Raw genomic sequence first — 20,435 nt, forward strand, 5'->3', positions numbered from 1 at the left:
CCTTACCATTCCTTTCCCCTCTCCCCATGAATTAAAGAAGAGAGGGGAAAAAGCAAGAAAAAAAGGCAAAAGAAAGAGAGATGAAGGGAGAAAAGTAGGAGAAGAAAGAAAGGAAAGAAAGAAGGAAAGAAGGAAGAAAAAGAAAGAAAGAAAGAAAGAAAGAAAGAAAGAAAGAAAGAAAGAAAGGCTTTCATCATCAAATACTGAAGCTTATATTTGCTACTGGAGACAATAGAGAGCCATTGGAGTTGAGTAAGGAAACAATGGTATGGTTGGATCTACACTTTAGGAAAATCACTTTCATGAATGAATGGAGGATGTACTGGACGGGGGAGAGCCTTGAGGCTGGTGATGCTCCAGTACTCTATTAACACAGTGCAGATGAGAAGCCTGAAACAGGGCTGTGACAGTGCAAGAAGAGAGAAGGGGATATAGGAGAGACATAGTGTATGTTGATAAGATCTTCAGTTTGAAAAGTCCAAAAGGTAATTGGAGATATAAGACTTGAGCTTTGATATACACATAAGTGTATACATATACATACCCACATACAGATACATAATATAGTACATATTATATGTCCCACATATATAGTGATATATGTATATATCACTAAGTGACATATATGTATAAAGTGCTAGGCACTTTGTGAATATCAATTCATTTTGTTTGCAGTTGAGGAAACTAAGGTTGAAAAGATTAAGTAAGAATTACCCAAGATCATAAAGATGATAAAAATCTGAAGCCACATTTGAACTTGGGTTTTCCCTGAACGAGGTCTGAATTTCTGTTTCTGTCTCTGTCTCATTCATATATATATATACATACATATATATGTGTGTATATATATATATCATAGATGCAAGCACACATATGTTCCTAGGTATGAAATTATGTCATAGAAATGATAATTAAATCCATGGGAACTGATGAGATCAGCAAGTAAGATGCTTCTTTTTTTTTTTTTTTTTTGGAGGAGAAAAGAGCTTAAGACAGCCTAGGGGAATATCCAGGTGTTAGTGGCTTGATCTGGATAAAATTCATCAAAGATGAAAAAAAGTCTTCCAGCAAAAAAGAAAAAAAGAAAAAGAAAGAGCAGTTAGGTAGGAGGGGAGCTAAAAGAGACCAGTGCCATAAAAAAAACAAAAAAAGAGCATTTCTGGGAAGACTGGGTGATAGACAGTATCAAGGACAGAGAAGGTCAAATAGAATGAAGATTAAGGAAGACCTGAATTCAAGTCACTATGGATATTTATTAGTTATGTGATTCCCAGCAAGCCAATTAATCTGACTACCTCCAAGCAACTAACATGCATTTATCTTTGTTTTTGATGTGCCAAAGTGAGAATTTATTTGGTTCAACTATACATATCGGTTACAAGGGTTTTATTTTTCCTTTTTTGTTTGTTTTATGTTGTTTTATGTTGTTGTTGTTGTTTTCCACTGGGGAGAGTAGCTAGCACTAGGAGGGAGAGAAAACAGATGTTTGTTAATTGAGAATAATAAAATTTAATTAATAAAAGAACAAGATACAAGAGCAGTTGTTGATGTGTATTGGAGAAAGGAATATTTGCTTTCATGTTTGAAATTACAAATGGACATCTCAAACTCCCAAAAAATGAAATTAAAAATGGCGATAGTTATATGTTTTTGGCATACAAAAACAAGATTAGCATTATCAAGTTCCACTATCTCCAAATGTTACCTATCACAGTGAAGACTGAAATGATTAATTTCTTGAATCTTATCTGTAAAATGGACAAATAATATCTAGCATTTTTACTTTACTTTGACAAGTTTAAAAGCACTATATCAGAATTAGTTAATATAACCTTCAGAGTAAAATAAAACAAATAAGACATAAAAGAACACAAAAGCAACAACAAAACCACAAACAGAAAAATTTGGAGCTAATCTCTACTTTATTTGCTTATTTAGCAGTAGCTTGGCATATAGGATAGAACTAGCAGACTATATGCTATAACATCCAAGATATTAAATGATTTATTTTTATGTAAAACTCCCAGTTTCACCAACTCCTTTTGAACATGAATCAAGCTAAACAAAAAGTCTCCAAGAAAAAGAAAACGATATCAAGGATTTCAAGGACGTTGCGTCTGTGGTCTGAGAAGGACAAATATATGAGAATGTCATTTGCTAAAAGGTAAGAGTCACAGGTATTCTCCCTTACTTTCATTTTATATAGCCCTGGTCAATTTCACAGCCGCTACAAGTCCTGAACGGGGAAATTGGAAAACTACAGAATCCATTTGCAGAAGTGAAGTTCTATTTTCTTTTACACTTCTTTCATCAGAGTTGCTATCACTCTTATGTTGTGTGGTATTATTATCGACAGGAGCCTGGGACTACTGATAATTGCTAAAAAGAAGCTGATGCTATTCTCTAGATGTGGAAACAGAGAATACAAAGAACCGTAACCTCATCTTTCAAATATGTTTCTTTAATAACCTACTTATCCTTCATCTTGGTTAGCTTTTAAATGTAAAAGCTGCATTCTACCCTGGTTTTCACAATGCTGTGGTTATCTCCATTGATTTTGATCGTTAAGTTTTATGGCAATAACTAAGTCTTAAAACTTTGTCTATTTTGAATGTACATTCAAATGGCTCTGACTATCTTTTATCATTTTCTTTCTTTCTATCCTATCATCTATCTACCTACCTACCTATTTGTCTATCTGTCTATCCATCTATCTATCTATCTCTTCCACTTTGTTGTTGTTCAGTTATTTTTCAATCACGTACAACTCTTTGTGACCCCATTTTGGGTTTTCTTGGCAAAAATATTGGAGCTGTTTGCCCTTTCCTGATCCACCTCATTTTACAGATGAAGAATAAGACAAACATTATTAAATGACTTGTCCAGGGTTACATAGCTAGTCAGTATCTGAAGTCAGATTTGATTCAGTCACATGAGACTTTCTAACTCCAAGCTGAGTGCTCTATTCACTGCATCATCTAGTTGCTCTCTGTCTCTGTCTCTATCTCTGTTTCTGGCTCTGGCTCTTTCTGTCTCCCTGTCTCTGTCTGTGTGTCTCTCTCTTTCTTTCTCTCTCTCTCATCTCTCTCTCACACCCTATGTGCCTACCCTCTTATTAAATGGGGGAAAAAGGCAAAGGATATCATTGAGAGCTATTTTGAAGGCAAAAACGATGGACTGATCAAGTAGCACAATTGAGAGATAATTAATGGATGTCCAAATACTTCATTAGTATTCAGTGTCAAGAGATCAAAGGGAAGCCTTCAACACATCAGGTGGCTCCCTCTGTGTGATATTAGGAAAGGCGGGCAAGAGCCAAAGAATCACAGCATTTTAATAGTTGAACTAGATGGGTGGGTATAGAGATATTGTGATCTACATCACTGGATCCAATCCACTTTTTGATAGCTCTGTTAGGAAAATTGGATCCAACACAGATTCTTCTTTTTGACATTTAAAGCCATTCACAAATTGGTTTCAGCTTTTGTTTCCTGAACTGTTGTTCATTCACTTCCCTTTATGTACTCATGGATTGGACAAAATAGACTTTTCGCTGTTTCACCTGCATTTTCTTCTGTCTCTTATCCCTATGCCTTTGCATTATCATTTTTGACCTGAATGCATTCCTTCTCTGTCTCTTCATGTAGAACCCTCAGTTTCCTTTAGAGCTCAGCTCTACCACTACCTACTTTTCACAGAGGATTATAACAGACCTAAAGCTGAAAGAGACCTCCAAATACAAGTAGTGTAACCCTCTCATTTTAGAGATGAGATTAAGAGTTTTCCCCTAAATTATAGATAAACATCAATGGCAGCACTGGAAATCAGGTCCTCTCAAAACATTTTTGATTTCCTCTCCCCGAGGGCCTAGTGCTGTGCCCCTCCCCCCAAAGGAAAAAAAAGATATTTAACAGAGGCTGTCCCTTGTATGATGTACCAGCAAGTGTGGCTCACTGCTGGATGGCCAGTGCTTGGAGGGGATGAAGAAAAGCCCTTTTTGGCCACTGATCAGGAAGAGCCTCTGATTTGGTGTATCTTAAAGAGAATCCATTCTTTGCATCTCTTCATATTCCTCATTTGTTGAACAAGTCATGATCCTTTGAGCCTCTCTATAGTGGGGAAAGAGGGGACTGGCCCCCTTTTCCTCTTCCTGGCAGCACAGGGGGTTTGAGCCCATGCCATTTACAGTACAAGTTCTGTCAGGCAAACTTGAGCCTGGGTTTCAGGATGTCTTTTCTGATGTGCTTTACCTGAACATAAGTGACTTGACAAGTGAGCTCAAGATAATGTTTCCAGCCTCAACCTTTTGTGAATTCAAAAGATTTGGAGATCCCTGGGTGCTCATTTGGGAAGCTGCATTTCAGGAGGAGCCTGTAGCTAATTCAACATTTTTTGGAGATGACCATCAGCAGGAAGATGAAACTAACCTGGGAATGGGTTTCACAGACAACATGGGTATGGAGAGAATGATGAATTGGTTCAGCAATATCTTTGTAACTGGAGGTTGGGCACTCTATCTACTTTGCACCTAACTGCTTCTACCATTTCTTATACTGCAGTAATATTAATGGACCATAATTTATTTGGCTACTCCCCAGTTGATGAGAACACCCTTAGTTTTCCAAGTCTTTGCTACAATAAGTAGTGCTATGAATATTTTTGTATATATGAGTCTTTTCTGTTTCTTTGATTTTTTTAGTGTATATCTATTAGTGACTTTTCTGGGGCAAAAGGTGAAGTTTAGTTCTAAATTATTGAACCAATTCACCCCTCTATCTGTGGAGAAGTGTACCTGTCTTTCCACATTCCTTCCAACAATTTTAATTCACCATTTTGTCATCTTTACCAAACTGGTATACATGAGGCAAGACCTCAGAGCTCTTTTGATGTGCATTTGTCTTATTACTAGTGATTTGGAACTTTTTTTTTTTTTTTTTCATCTGTTTGATGTTAGTTTATGTCTTTTCTCTTGACTGCATTTCTCTACTTTCTGGTTTCTTTTAAATCTCAGCTCAAATCTCACTTTCTCTAAGAAGCCTATCCCCATCCCCGTTAATACTATTGGCTCCCTTGGTTGGTTATCTCTAACACATTTATGTTTTGTTTATAATTATTGTATGTTGTCTCTTCCGTTAGAGGGTAAGCTCCTTGAAGTCAGGGACTGGTTTTGTCTTTCTTGTATCCCTACTGCTTAGCCTAGTAAATGCTTAATATATGTTTCTTGACTTTTGGATTGATTAGATCCTTAATAGGCATTTGTGAGGCTCTTATATTAAGCAGTGTGTGTGTGGGGGTATGTGTGGTGTGGGGGTGTGTGTATGAGTGTGTGTGTGTGTGTGTGTTCAGGAAATAAATAGCTGTCCTGAATATCTTTTTATTTCCATTTTGGAAAGACCTTAAATAAAAGCCAAACCTAAATTTTAAGAGATTCCCTCCCCATCCCCCTTCTTCCCTGTCCTGGGCTCCAGAGTTGAAGGTGGTAGTATAAATACCCTTTCAGGATAGGCTCTCCCCAGGCCTAAACCCATTTCATGTGCATGAATCTGTAGAGACCCTTTGTGGAGACAGAGAAGGCACGGAGATCCTTGATCCTTTGAAGATTAAAAAAAGATATCAGTGCTTACTGATTATAAACCTAGCTATAGATGGCTTGTCATCTTCTTGTGGAAGAGCTAATACAATGATACAATTTGTATCATTGATATATTGACCTAGCCATGCCATATATATATATATATATATATATATATATATATATATATATATATATATGTGTGTGTGTGTGTGTGTGTGTGTATAAACACACATATACATCATTTAATTTCTTGTAGAATCATAGTACTGGAAGGGACCTGAGACCATGTAGTATTTTACAGATAAGGAAACAGGTTCTGAAGTTAAGTTAACTAGCCCAAGGTCACACGGGAAGTCTCCTTCAAGTCAACAAGCATTTATCAACAAACTCCTACTAAGTGTTGATAGCTAAGTATTAGAAGCAGTGATGGAATCCATACCCTTGAACTCCAATGACTTTTCCATATCACATTCTTCTTGAATTTGCTTGACTTTTCTCATTTTTAAATTTTATATGGTTTCCTTCTAAAATGTAAATTTTTTGGGGAAAATAATTTAGCAAGCAGAGCATTATAACCATTTAATCAAAATGAAACCTGGTTGACTTTTGCTGCCTGCCTTTAAAACTCATTGGCTGGAACTGCTTCAAACTAAAGCTGACTGCTTAGTGTTACTTAGCATTTACAATGGAACAGGATCTTCTTTGTATCCTTAAAGGTCACAGAGAACAAATAGTTATTTGTCTGTTGGTTAAATTTTATTATCTTGATATTTTTGATTTAAAAAATAATAGTCCTAAAAATATATGATTATCATATCAGAATTTAGCCCTATTAGGGGTGTCAAATTAGCAATGCAGTAAATATTTTCCCCTACTTTCCCCTTACTTAGGTTTGCTTTTAGAAGCTCTAGAATTCTGCCTTGCCCCTCTTCCTCCAGCACTAAAGGAATAGAGAACACACAGTCTTTTCTGAAAGTAATTGATGAATATTACCCAAGTACTTTTGTTAATAAGTAGAGAATTTTAATGGAAGTGACAAATGTTTAAAACATTTAGATTTAAACCTGACTCCAAAATAAGTTAAAAATAGAAATTGGATTTTTCCATTTATTTTTTCTTAATTTAATAATTTTGATTGGAAATCTAAGGATATTTGGGAATTAGAGAATGATAGTGTTGTATTCTCTAGTAGAAATTGTTCTAGGACCTGGAGTCAAGAGACCTGGATTCAAATCTCAACTTACTGGTTGAATGACCAAGTGAAATGAATAAGTTCTCTGAAAGCCTATACTGTTCCTCTGTAAAATGGGGGCAACTGGTGAACAGAATAGAGTGAAGTACCTGAAGTCAGGGAGATCTGAATTCAAATATGACCTTAGACACTTACCAGCTATGTGAACCTGGACAAATCATTCAACCCTGTTTGCCTCAAATCCCTCACCTATAAAATGAGCTGGAGAAGGAAATGGCAAACCACCGGAGCATCTCTGTCAAGAAAACCCCAAATAGAGTCACAAAGAGCCAGACACTATTGAAAATGACTGAACTGAACAACAAAAATGGACATAAGAGAGACCTTTTTGCGTAATGGAGAGTCATTTCAGAATCAGCATGACCTTTGTTCAGATTCTGCTACTGATACTATGTATGTATAAGACTCTGGGACAGTCACCTAGCTTAGGAGGATATTAACATCTTAAGCCCCTAAATTGTATGTATTGGTCTACTTTGGTAGAGTTAGTTTCCTCCCTGGGAGTTTCTTATAACAATGAATTGGATTAATAAACAACAACAAAAACCAAAAACTTCTGCTACTTATTCCACAGAGTTGTTGAGAGAAGAGCACTATATAAATGTGACTTGTTAATGTATATGAAATATATTTTCGAAATAGATTTATGAAGAGCAATAGTTAGATAAATCAAAGCCATGTATCTAGAAACTAAGTAAATACTTAATGATAAATTGTATTTTATAGCACCAAATGATAAAGCAAAGAAAGAATACAGATTTAAAGTGTAACACTATCTACAAAGCACACGTTTTGTTATATAGCCTTATTCCAATGATGCCAAATACAAGAAATAAATTCCTGTTCATATATGGGCTAATAGAGTTGACATTTATATATTTTTAAAATGTGTAAAACTCTTGATATGTGTCCTCTCACTTGAGTCTCACAGCCACCCTGGGAGGCAGGTCTTGTCAGCATTAACTCCATTTTACAGATGAGGGAAGGGAGGAACAGAGAGAAAGGCTGTGATTTTCCTGTGTTCACAAAGAGTGTCAGAAACAAAATTGGAATCCAAGTGAAACCTACAATACTCTAATTGGGGAACCAGCATTTTATATAACTTTCTATATAATTTGAGGCTCTATAGAACTTTCCCTAAAGCTCCCAACAACAAATTGCAAAGAAAGGGCATTAAAAATGCCATCAGATTCACTTAGGACCAGAAACGGAGGTTATATTTATTGTACTAGTATCTCTGAAATGGTAAGAGTGCCCTCCAGAATGTTAGGGAGAGTCCCTTTGGATGATGTATGAAGGACAAAGACAAAAACCGAACAGGCTGAGAAGTCCGGGCTGCGTTGTGACTTGCTTTCCTCTCTAAGATTACAGATGTATGGAAATATCAAAGCAATTAAATATAAGATAGGAGGGGAGGCGGGGGTGTATCAGTCCAGCAGGCCACTACTTGTCCAGAGTCAGTAGATGTAATTCCCTCCCATTGATAAACATCCACCGCTGCCTGGGGAGCAGATTGAAGGGAAGACAACACAATTGCTAATGAAGATATTCACTGTGTAGACTACAAAATGTAGAGAGATCCTCCCCTACCCTCCCATCCATCTTTCTTTTCTTTTCTCTTTTCTTTTCTTTCTTTCTTTCTTTTCCTTCTTTCTTTCTTTCTTTTCCTTCCTTCTTTCTTTTCTTTTGTTTCTTCCTTCCTTCTTTCTTTCTTTTTCTTTCTTCCTTCTTTTCTTTCTTTCTCTCTCTCTCTCTCTCCTTCTTTCTTTCTACCGGTAATTTCATTTTTTCATATTAATTTTTACGTGCTCTAAAAGTTAGGGAGATGTTTTTCACGACTCAGCTCTGATGGTCAGCAAGGTTAAAAGCCGGTGGAAATTTAAGAATCACTCAGCCCCTGTTACCAGACCAAATGATGGGGTGAAAACCACCCAGCCCGGGCAGAAATGCCTTTTCACTTGCTGGCGCAGACGGCACTTCCCAAGTCCGTCTCCAGACCGCCAGATCCTTTTCCTTGTGGCAGGGGAGGGCTGGGGGAGGCAGGTCACAGATGGGCTTTTACGTTTTTGCGCTGAGGCTTATTGGGAGGTTTCTTACGGACAGATCAATTCGGTTTGGGGGGCGGGTCACCGTCTCATCTGCTCGTTATCCCGCCGTGGGCGTGGCAGGGGAGGTCCGTGTCGCCCAGGAGCAGCCCCCGGACCAGACGGGCACTTTCTGGAGTTCGTCCCGCTTCGGACCCGCTGCAGGGGGGGAGGGGGGGAGGGTCTCTCCAGTAATTTTACTCTTTAAACCCCAACTTCGGGACGAGCCCCGTGAGCGCCGTGCCTCAGTTTGCCTACCCGAACAATGGGCACGAGGGAGCCGACAAGGGGGAAGGGCTTGGGCGAGTAACTCCCGCCCGGTCCTTCCCAGGGAGGACCGTGCCGAGTCGGCGCCGTGTCCCGCGCCCCAGTCCTGCCCCCACTCCGGACCGGGCCCGCGTGGCCCCGGCCTAGGCCTCAGTTTCCACGTCCCGCCGGTGGGTGACACCTGTCGTGCCCCGTGGCAGGGCAGCGGGGAAACCGAGGGGGCTGGGTGCATCCAGGCGCCCTAAATGGGAAGATGAAGGGGTTTGCAGAGCCTGGCTCATGAAGGGCGCCCTAAACCGAAGGCGACCCGCCGGCCCCCAGACAGGCCCCAAACCCACGCCACAGCCCGGCCACCGCCCGTTCTGCCTCCTCCTCCTCCTCCTCCCAGCGACCACGCGGGGCCGGTCTGAAACGGACTACGTTTCCCGACACGCACCTCGGCAACATCCGACCAATAGGCACCCGAAACGCTGGGGTTGGGGGCGGGGTCTGGGCACTGCGACTTCCCATTGGCCTCGGTGCTCTCTGACGAGCCGGAACCGGGGGGAGCAGGGGAAGCGAAATGACATTTCCTCTCTTCTCCACACTCCGCTCGAGCCGGGGCCCCTCCGAGACATGGCCGCGACGGGAGGTGGGTGCTGCCGCGGCCCGCGAGCTCGGGGGGCGGCCGGGACAGCGGTTGGGGGGGTCCGGGATGGGCGTGGGCCCCCCTCTCTCTCCCTCCTTTCCCCGCGGCTCCCTTGGGCCCCGACGGTGGCTGGCTGAAGCCGGGCCGCCCCCCCGCGGGGGCCCCGCGCGTTCGCGTTGCGTCCTCCCCCCGCCCCGCCCCCACTCTCCCCCCCGCCCCGCCACCGCGCGAGTCCGGGGCCCGTCCGAGGCGCGTCGCGGGGGGGGGCGTGGGCCCGGCTCAGGCTCGGCCGCGCGCGGAACCTGGGGCTTGTGCCTCTCTCTCCCGCAGATTCAAGTAAGTGTCCGCCGCAGGCGCCGAACGGCGCTCCGCCCGCGCCGCCCGTGGCCGGGCCGGGGCCCGCGGAGGCCGCCCACGCGTGCAGCATCCTCCAGCAGCTCAAGACCATGTATGACGAGGGCCAGCTGACCGACATCGTCGTGGAGGTGGACCACGGGAAAACCTTCTCGTGCCACCGCAACGTGCTGGCGGCCATCAGCCCCTACTTCAGGTACCCGCCTCAGTCTGTCCCTCCGTGGCCCGCGCCCGTCCCGTCTCCGCACCTACCGCGCGCAGGGCCCCTCTGCAAAGGCGCCAGGGCCACTGCCCCGACCAGAGCCTGGGGGCTAGGCGGGTGACCAGGGCCCCAGCGTTCATTAAGCTCCTCTTGTATGCCGAGCGCCAGGGACAGAAAGGCGGCAGCAGCAGCAGCCCCCGGAGGAGTTGGCATCGGTGACCCCTGGGAGCCGCAGGCCGACCATCCGCACCCTCCCGCTCAGCCATTGGGCCGGGCACCGGGCCAGACCCCGACGCTGGCATAGATAGCGTTTCCGAGGCAGGATCCGTGACTTTGGGTCTTCCTTGGCCCCCGATTCGGCATTCTTTTAACTGCTCCTCCTAGGGAGGAAGAGAAAGGTGGTCTTTGGACAAAGTTTTGTCCAGTTTACTTGCTGCTCTAAAGTTCTAGTTCAGAACTGCGTAGAACATGTTCCTTGTGAATATGCCGCAGATGGTTAGTCTGAACAGTTGGAAAAAAGTTTGGCATTTTCTGAAACTTATTCCAAAGAATTCAGTTTTTAGCTGAAGGACATTTTATAATTGAAAAAAAAAAAGTTAGATAAGAGAATTCTTGGTTTTTTATTTTTATTCGTTTAGGTGAACACTTTTATATTAATTGATTTTCAAGAAGTTTCCCTTTTTTTTTTTTTTTAATTAATTTAGAGGTTTTATTTTTCTCATAAAATGTAGTTTTTCTCATATTCCTGGGACAAAGTAATTTGAGACAGTGGATATAAAAGAACTAAGCTAGAATCACTGAATAGGAGAGAATTTATAGGTGAAAAGGATCATAGGATCAGAGAGTTGAACATTGACTGGTCCTACTGTGTGTCTATTAGTAGGCTTTTAGTGCTTGTTCATGCCGTCCTCACATAATCTCTAGTTACTTCCTTAACATGCAGATAATGAGGCTGAGGCCCAGAAAGCAGAACTCCTCAGTGTCCTATCAGGCTGGATTTGAACCTGACTCTGCAAGCACTGTTCTTTCTGCTGAACCAGATGTTAATGATCTAGTTCAGAATCTTTAGTTTATAGCTGAGGAAACAAGGTCAAGTTAAATGTCAGAACTGAGACTAGAATTCAGAGAGCAGCTGCAAAAAAAAAGGGGGGGGAGGGGGGAAGGTTATGGTTAGTTTGGGGATTAGTTATGTATTTCACTTAGAGAAACTATATTTGTTTGAGAGATCCACAGCAGGAGGTAAGGTATAAGTCTAGCTATAGAAATCATTCTTTACTTTTAAAGATTCTTTTCATTACTATTGAACACTAGAACCTAGATATGTGAAAAGTTTTGGCCTTTTGTCCAGGATTATGAGAGTTTAAATGATATTTATATTTATCAGTTATGACTTTGAAAATTGAGCAAGAAAAATCAGTTTTAAAAAATGACATAAGATTTTCTCTAAATACTTAAGGTAAGTAGTTATTCTAACTGTAAGATATGTGATTTAAAAAGAATTAACAGGACAAAATTTAGGGAACTATATATATATATATTTACATACATACACATATAAGTAACTTTCTTGTAGCTGATATTTTTCCTCATTTGAGATATGGACATTGATTTTTTTTATACACATACACATATATGTATATATATGTATATATATATTATGTTGTTTTTTGTTTTGCAAGATAGTTGGGGTTAACAGACTTGCCTAGGGTCTAATTTTTATGTCATGTTTTTATTAGTAAGTGGTATTCAGTAGCAAAATAACCTCTGGTGGTGTTTGGTAGTTAGTTGTGTTGACTTTTCATAATTAATAAGTTGTGTGTTGGTGACTACCCAAATAAGTAAGTTGTTTAATTGCTGATAGCTAAGATTATCTTACTTAAAATAAGCTGTGCTAAAAAGCCAACCCTCTTCTACTCACTTGTGACTTCTCTACCCCAGCCTCTATCTAAGTTACTAATAGTTTTATAATGGTGGTGTTGAATAATGCTTTTCAGAGTAGCTCATAATTTCTGATGTTTGGTGCCTTTCTTTTTAGTTGTTTTCTATAGTTATTGGGTACTTGTAATTCTTAGAATTGGAAAAAACCTCCCACAAAAACAAAAGAAGAGCTTCATCTTGTGAATACATGGGAATATAAATATTGTTTTATTTTATATTTTGTTAAGAAACTATAAATATCTTTATAATAAAAAATTATTACATCTTAAAAACATTTAGTACTGTAATGTCTAGCCCCACTCTTGTGCTCATTATATACCTCCATATTAATTGTAATTTAAAAATTCCAACTGTTCCAAGGAAGTTTATGGAATTGATCAATAACTATTCCATAAAGAAAGAATGAATATATTGTCATTCAAGAGGCTACTTTGTTCCCCCTTAAGGATTTTTTTTTCATTCCCTTATTAAAAAAGAAAAAAAAAAAAGACATGTTCAGTTTTTATAATACATTATATAATACCTAAAGTTTCTCTCCCCCCCCCCCCTTCCCCCTCCCAGGCAATTGGGGTTAAATGATTTGCCCAAGGTCACACAGGAAGTGTTGGAGGGCAGATTTGAACTCAGGTCCTTCTGACTTAAGAGCTGGTGCTCTGTCCACTGCTCCACCTGCTGCCTCATACCTAGAGGTTTTAAAAGTGCTTTTCTGATACTATTATTAGATGAAATCTCCTTTTGACTTTAATCCTTGGTCTTAGGAGTTAACCTAGAAAGAGAAAACTTTAAGTAAATAACTTTTATTGATGACTTATGTTTAAGAAAACCAGGATCCTGGTTGTCTGATTCCTAGTCCTTGATATTATGCCAATCCTTTAATCTTATTTTAAAAGCATAGCATTTTCTGTTACAGGTAGAATTTATTAATTTAAAAGATTTAGCACTCTCAGAAGGCTGAGACAATTGTTAAACTTACTTAGAAGTGTGGAGGATTGTTATTCTTACCATAATATAAACTTTATTTCCAGATTTTTTTTTTTTCCTCTCTAGGAGAAATTTATGGGAAATATGGCAGTTCTTTAATTGGAGAAAGATAATGAAAATTTTAAAACAAAGATTTTAGAATGTTCAAGTGTGATTGAAGTAATTAAATAATTTTTATGTACAATAAATAGGAAAATATTATAGAATGATTTTCAGAGTTTTGATATAGGAAGTAGGATATAATTAAAATAAACTTTTGAGGGACATCTATATTTTAAGATGACTTAGTTTCTTTTAGTCAAAAAACATTCAGTTTAATGTATCTCATCCTACTTAATTTTTTTCATTATGTAATTTCACATCTGTCTTACAGATTACATATGTATCTATGAAAATATATAGTTATTTTAAGGTATACTGCAAATAGCTGAAGTTTTCATAAAATTAAATATCCATCATAAACTTTAGAAAAGTTGATGGATTTGAGTACAGGTCACTGTAAAGTTTATAGTAAAACACAAAAAATAATAAGAAAATGTTTATATAACTGGTCATTTGTTAACACACTAAAAGTTTAAGAATGTAGTCAGGATATTTAGAAATTATGCCTTGAACAATGGTCCACAGTAAGTGTTTGCCCCTATATCTTCTGCATAATTGTTACCAAATCATCTCCCTGAATTTGGAATTTATTGGTATGGTTAAAAGAGTGTTCATTTATCTGTTCTCACAATTACTTTGTCTTTAAGACTAGCTCTTCTGAAGAGAAGTACATGCAGAGTAGAGGGGCTTGGAATAATTACTTCTATTTGGGATTTGCTCCAGGAGGTTTACTTTCTTTTTCTCAGTGCCAGTTCCCAGTTCCTTTAGTAGATTGAATATGAGAACTTGCCTTTTGAGGATTGTAAATCTTTTTGCTTTCATTTAGAATTTCAGGAAAGCGTATTAGTATATTCAAATATATTTGTAATTTGTTTATTTTGTACTTGGCTATTTGTTACAGTGACATTGTAATACCCAAATGCTATTCTAACTGCTTTCTCCTCCCCTTATCAGATCAATGTTCACTAGCGGCCTTACCGAGAGTACACAGAAAGAAGTGCGTATAGTTGGTGTTGAAGCTGAGTCAATGAATTTAGTATTGAACTATGCATATACCTCCAGAGTCGTACTCACCGAGGCCAACGTCCAAGCTTTGTTCACTGCAGCTAGCATCTTCCAGATCCCTTCCATTCAGGACCAGTGTGCTAATTATATGATAAGTCATCTGGATCCACAGAACTCCATTGGAGTTTTTATTTTTGCTGATCACTATGGTCATCAGGAGCTAAAAGACCGATCACAGGAATACATCCGTAAAAAGTTTCTGTGTGTCACCAAAGAACAAGAGTTTCTTCACTTAAGGAAAGATCAACTTATTAGTATACTAGACAGTGATGACTTAAATGTCGACAAAGAGGAACATGTCTATGACAGTATCATCAGGTGGTTTGAACATGAACGAGAGGGAAGAGAAGCGTACCTTCCAGAAATATTTGCCAAGTGCATCCGTATGCCTCTGATGGAAGACACCTTTGTTGAGAAAATCCCTCCCATGTTTGCTGAGGCCATTGTCCAGAAGGGGCCGTGTAGTGCCAACGGCTACACACAGAGGCTTGGGATGACTGCATCGGAAATGATCATATGTTTTGATGCTGCCCATAAACACTCAGGAAAGAAGCAAACAGTGCCTTGTCTCGATATAGTCACAGGGAGAGTGTTCAAACTATGCAAACCACCAAATGACCTGAGAGAGGTGGGAATTCTTGTGTCCCCCGATAATGACATTTACATCGCGGGAGGCTACAGGCCAAGCAGCAGTGAAGTCTCCATTGACCACAAGGCAGAGAGTGATTTCTGGATGTATGATCATGCTACAAATAGATGGCTACCCAAAGCTCCTTTACTTCGAGCCAGAATAGGCTGTAAACTGGTTCATTGCTGTGGGAAACTCTATGCAATAGGTGGGCGTGTTTATGAAGGTGATGGGAGGAACCCCTTAAAATCTGTGGAGTGTTACGACAGCAGAGATAACTGTTGGACAGCTGTTAGCCCAATGCCTGTAGCAATGGAGTTCCACAGTGCTGTGGAGTATAAAGAAAACATCTATGTTCTACAGGGTAGGTGTCGCGTGATTGTCAAGTTTAGACAGGATACTTTACCTTTCCTTCTGCAAAGGGATAGTACTGAGTCCTTGTAAATCTCTGATGAGAACAATTCTTGTTGAAGAGCTCTGTGGGGGGGAAAGTGCTTTTTGAATATAGTGTCAATTTACTGTTTAGCACTTACTTCATTTGGAATAATCACTTTTAAAAACATGTTTCATGATGTGTAATAGAATGTAACTGAAACCATATAAAAATATTCTTAGGCCAGATTGAAATAAATACTGTTAGCATGCTAACAGCTATTTTCACCCATGCTCAAGACAAACTTTGGCTCATATTTATGCATAAATATAAGGGATGACCGAATTTATTCCTGTGTAATTTACTTGATGGTGTTTTAAAAAAAAAAAAAACAATCCACAAAATCATGATCATGTGACCCATCAATTTTGAAAGGTTATTAAATTGTAAGTAGTTTTAAGTTGCAGGTAATACATAATGATTGTCAGTCTTTTTGTAAAATATGATTGCTCAGTTTATTTATGAGATATAGTATGTGTCCTTTATTTTGCCAGGGCGGAAACTGCCCAGTGTCACTATATCAGCCATATCAATTGTTTTTAAATTATTTTAGCAGACTAGAATTGTCAGCCTACTTTCTCCTTGAACACTTATTTACTTGTCCACTTGAGCCACCATTCTGTGTTAAAAGTTTTTAAGTTAAAAAAAAAAAGTTCTACTGTTGCAATCAATGAATGCTGAAGTTTAATTATAATAAAGCTATTATTTGTCCTACTTTTCCAACTTAAAGACCTTAATCACAGAAAATATCTAAAATCCCAAACTTCCTACAAAACTCTTGAGTCTAGAGATATATAGGAGTGAAAGTATTATACTTATGATCCTTTTAACTTTCCCTTGAGGTGGTGCCTAAATACTAGTAGTCAATGAAACAATTTTCCATGCCCTGTGTAGTTTATCATCAAAAAGTTTAGCCTTGTTTGAAAGAATAATGTATTGCATAGTTTGAATTCTCTTGTGCAAATATACGTTACAAGGTAATTTACAACCTACAAGTGACACTGTTTATTTTTGAAGATTATGAAATAGTTTTTCAAATATGTCATGTGATCTCCACTGAAAATGTCTATTTTTTTTGCTTTTTAGGAGAATCTTTCCTCTGCTATGATCCTCAGAAAGACTATTGGGGCTTTTTAACACCTATGACTGTGCCTAGAACCCAGGGCTTAGCAGCTGTATATAATGATTCTATCTACTATATCGCTGGAACCTGTGGAAATCATCAGCGTATGTTTACCGTGGAGGCCTATGATATTGAGCTAAACAAATGGACTTGTAAGAAAGATTTTCCATGTGATCAGTCTATAAATCCATATCTGAAACTTGTACTTCTCAATAATAAACTCCACTTGTTTGTTCGTGCAACTCAAGTTACTGTGGAAGAGCATGTCTTCAGGACCAGCAGAAAAAATTCGCTTTATCAATATGATGAGGGGACAGACCAGTGGAAGAAAGTGTATGAAACTCCAGATCGCCTCTGGGATCTTGGGCGCCATTTTGAATGTGCCGTTGCTAAACTATATCCACAATGTCTTCAGAAAGTACTTTAGTGGGAAACAGGCCTTAGGATTTGAGTAGTAACTGATACTTGAGGTGACATGTCTTACAATAAAACAAAGACATTCTGTCAGTATTTAATGTAAGCTGAAAGAGTTGTGTTCATGGGGATGGGTGCTCTTAAAGAAGGCAATGTGGGAAATGATTTGCTCTCATACGTGTAATGTTTTCAGTTCAGCAAGGGGATGGTGACAAAGTGCAATTATCAGCATTTTTTCTGATATAAATTTAATCATGTCATTCTAGAAGGTTTCTGTGATTAAAAGCAACTAAGATGTCAGAAGAACCAAGACAACTATGCACTACTGCAGAAGCTTGGCTAGCATTATTGGATATGGATGTCCAAACTGGTTCGAAGTGACTTCTTTTAAATACGGGTAAAAATTTGAGGCAATATCACTAGGTCTTTACTTTAGCTGTGACTTAACCAACATAGAGGAACACTCCTTTAGGTCCTGATTCTTAATATTTATACATTTTTATGTATGCTATTTCAAATATACAGAGGTGTTTGTTATATGTTCAGCTGTACAATAAGTTTTGAAAAAATTTGAATCTCAGAAAAAAAGAGCTGTTTTGGGTAATTGACATTTCCTATGTGGCTTTAAGTCAACCTAATGATATAAGTTAGCAGTTTTCTGGCAACAAAATGTTTTCAAGTGCTAACACTTGTCATGTTTGGGGGAGACAAAGATAATAATCTAGTAAAGGGCTTTTAAACCCAAAGGCGGCTGGTGCTAGTATACTTCCATTTTCGTGTGGCCAGGTATTGTTACCTTGCCTGACTGTGCTTGTCTTTCAAAGTGGTCTGCTGGTTTTATGGCCAGAATACATCTACTGTAGACCTCTTGATTTGAGTGGGATTCTGCATTTAAAATGATAGCAGAATATGGCCATTTGTTGATTTCAGTTTCTCTCATTGTTATTTTTGGGAAATTGAGAGTTTTGTAGTTTTTTGTTTTTGTCTTTTTTTGCATGAAGTTAGTTCCAAAACTGCTTGGTAGATCTCACATTTGGCTTGTCCTGATTCCTCTATTTCTATTCATCTTAACACCGTAAAAATGTTGTGTCTGTTCTCCACAGAAGATAATGTGAGAATTGGCCTTATTTTTGATAATTTTTTTTAAAGGAAGAGACATGGCGAACTTAAAATTTTTTAACTTGATTTTTTTTTTCTGTTTTTGTATATTTAACATCAAATTTATGAAAATAGATCCTTTTCCTAGGGTTAGCCTCTGCTGGTTGCAGGAGCTTGAAAAGGGGAAAAAAAAAAAAAGTGAAGAGTTTGATATCTCATTTTTTTAAATCAGTCATAACATAACTGCATCTTTAGATTCCAAGTGTCATTCTTTATATTTGACAAATTTCTAGCACTAATCTAAGTACATTAAAGTGAAGAAGAACAATTCATTTGTAATTAAATAAGGCAGATATTTGGATGAGTAACTTATTTTTTATAGTCTTAGACAAGTTGATAATAGCAGCTAAGTATAATCCAGGATCTGTCCTTATCACATGAGCAATTTTTATCTTCTTTAAAGAAAGCAAACTGACATAGTTCTTATTTAAATATTGCACAAATTTTAACGTGATACTGTGAAACAAACAAAAAAAAAATTAACATTGCCTCCTTGCATCACATACCTCATTTTCCAGAAACTTACCAAACTGCTTCTTGGAGAGATGTGTAAGTAGTGGGATTTTTCTGAAGCAGATTTTAAGGTTGATGGCATTTATAGAGTTACATTTTAGAGTGGAGTCCTAGAAAGTGAGAAAATTGCTTTCTTGGTGTTTGTTATAATGCCGTTTTGTTGTTTTATTTTATTATTTTTTTTTATTTTTAAGTACAAGTCAGTCAATTAAAATGTTCATTTCCCATCCCTTCCTCCCAAGTTTTTCTTATTCTTTGTGTAAATTGTATAGTTTTGTGTAGGGCTCTATCTGCAGGCTTTTTGAAGCACCCTTCCTTTACTACAGTGTTGCATTAGTCTATAAAAACTATCCTTGCAAAAAGTGTTAAGTGTTAGTTTTTTGTTTTAAAAGCTTGGTTGACTATTTAGATTTCCTGCTGCTTTTTGACAATCTCTATTTATTTAGTAGAACATAATTTTCAGCATATTACTTGAAAACATGACCTAGAACATTTGATTTAGCAATTGACTGATCATATGATTGTATAGGAGTACAACATGCTGTAGTTAATTCTACAGTAAGTTTATTTTGTTGATCTGCACTAAAGTACAACTTTTATTGTTGTTTTATCCTTTTATGCCGGGGGTACGATCTAAGATGATAATATGTTCAAAAGCTAAAGCCTGTAACTTGCCATGGAAATGAAATCTGTTGAATCTTAGGTGTGCTTAATCTTTGTCTAAACAATAATCTAGCTGGAACCTTTTGCCACTTTTAAATGCTTTCAAAAGAAGGCCTTAAAGTTAGATTGGTGATGGTTTTTGCTCTCTACTTAGATTTTTTCAGGTAAATTTTCATAGTGTGGGGAGGAAATTGGTAAAAGGTACCATAAGCACTATAGAATTAAGTTAGGGCCCTGTTGAAAGATTATTTATACAGCATCTTCCGATATATTTAGAGAAAATGTGAACTAAGACTTTACAGAAAAGTGAAGTTGAAATCTGTTTTCCATCTTCATTTGTTATGGTACACAGCTGATGTTAGATTAAGTCTCAGACTGATTGCAGTGGTGCATGAGACAAGGTGGATGTGGTCTGTAAGGCATCAAATTCACTGTTTAAGGCAGTTTAAAATGGCGTTCAATGTTCAGTGCTCAGGTATGTAGTAAGAAGTACTGTAGTCCGGGGTGGGGGGGGCGGGGGTAGGGGTGGGAAGGGTTAGGGGAAATGTGTGGAATTTTTAAACATTTTGCCATAATTGCACAATTTTGCATTTTCACTTGATGTCATTTAAGTTTCTTATAATAAAACTTATTCTTGTTGAAAACATGATTGACTTAAAAAATTTCTAATATCTTTGATACCCTCACTGGTATGACCCATTAGTAATAAAATTTCTTATATATGATTTATTTTCTTTAAATATCATTTAAATATATGCTGTGTTAAATACAAAATTAAAACAGATCACTGCCGTGAAACTAATTGGTCTTTAAAAAAAAAATCTATTAATGGCTTAAGATTGGAAAAATAAAAAGCTCTTTTTTTTTTTTTTTTTTTAAATACATGTAAAGATAGTTTTCAGCATTTACCCTTGCAAAACCTTGTGTTCCAAATTTTTCTCCCTCTCTCCCTTTCTTCCCCCCTTTCCTGAACAGTAAGTAATCCATTACAGGTTAAATATGTGCAGTTCTTCTAAACATATTTCCACATTTATCATGCTGTGCAAGAAAAATCA

The 20,435-nt window shown here is 38.3% G+C and overlaps 1 protein-coding gene across 1 annotated transcript; it reads left to right on the forward strand.

Moving 5' to 3' along the window:
• The first annotated feature begins 9,422 nt into the window (after positions 1-9,422).
• KBTBD8 (kelch repeat and BTB domain containing 8) lies at positions 9,423-19,813 on the forward strand. The gene is made up of 4 exons (XM_031953714.1): positions 9,423-9,809; positions 10,137-10,356; positions 14,338-15,440; positions 16,596-19,813. Exons 1-4 carry the CDS (start codon positions 9,458-9,460, stop codon positions 17,057-17,059), a joined length of 2,139 nt encoding a protein of 712 aa, XP_031809574.1. The 5' UTR covers positions 9,423-9,457; the 3' UTR covers positions 17,060-19,813.
• The last annotated feature ends 622 nt before the right edge of the window (positions 19,814-20,435 follow it).

Source organism: Sarcophilus harrisii, chromosome 1, assembly GCF_902635505.1.
Source record: "Sarcophilus harrisii chromosome 1, mSarHar1.11, whole genome shotgun sequence".
Lineage (NCBI taxonomy): Eukaryota > Metazoa > Chordata > Mammalia > Dasyuromorphia > Dasyuridae > Sarcophilus > Sarcophilus harrisii.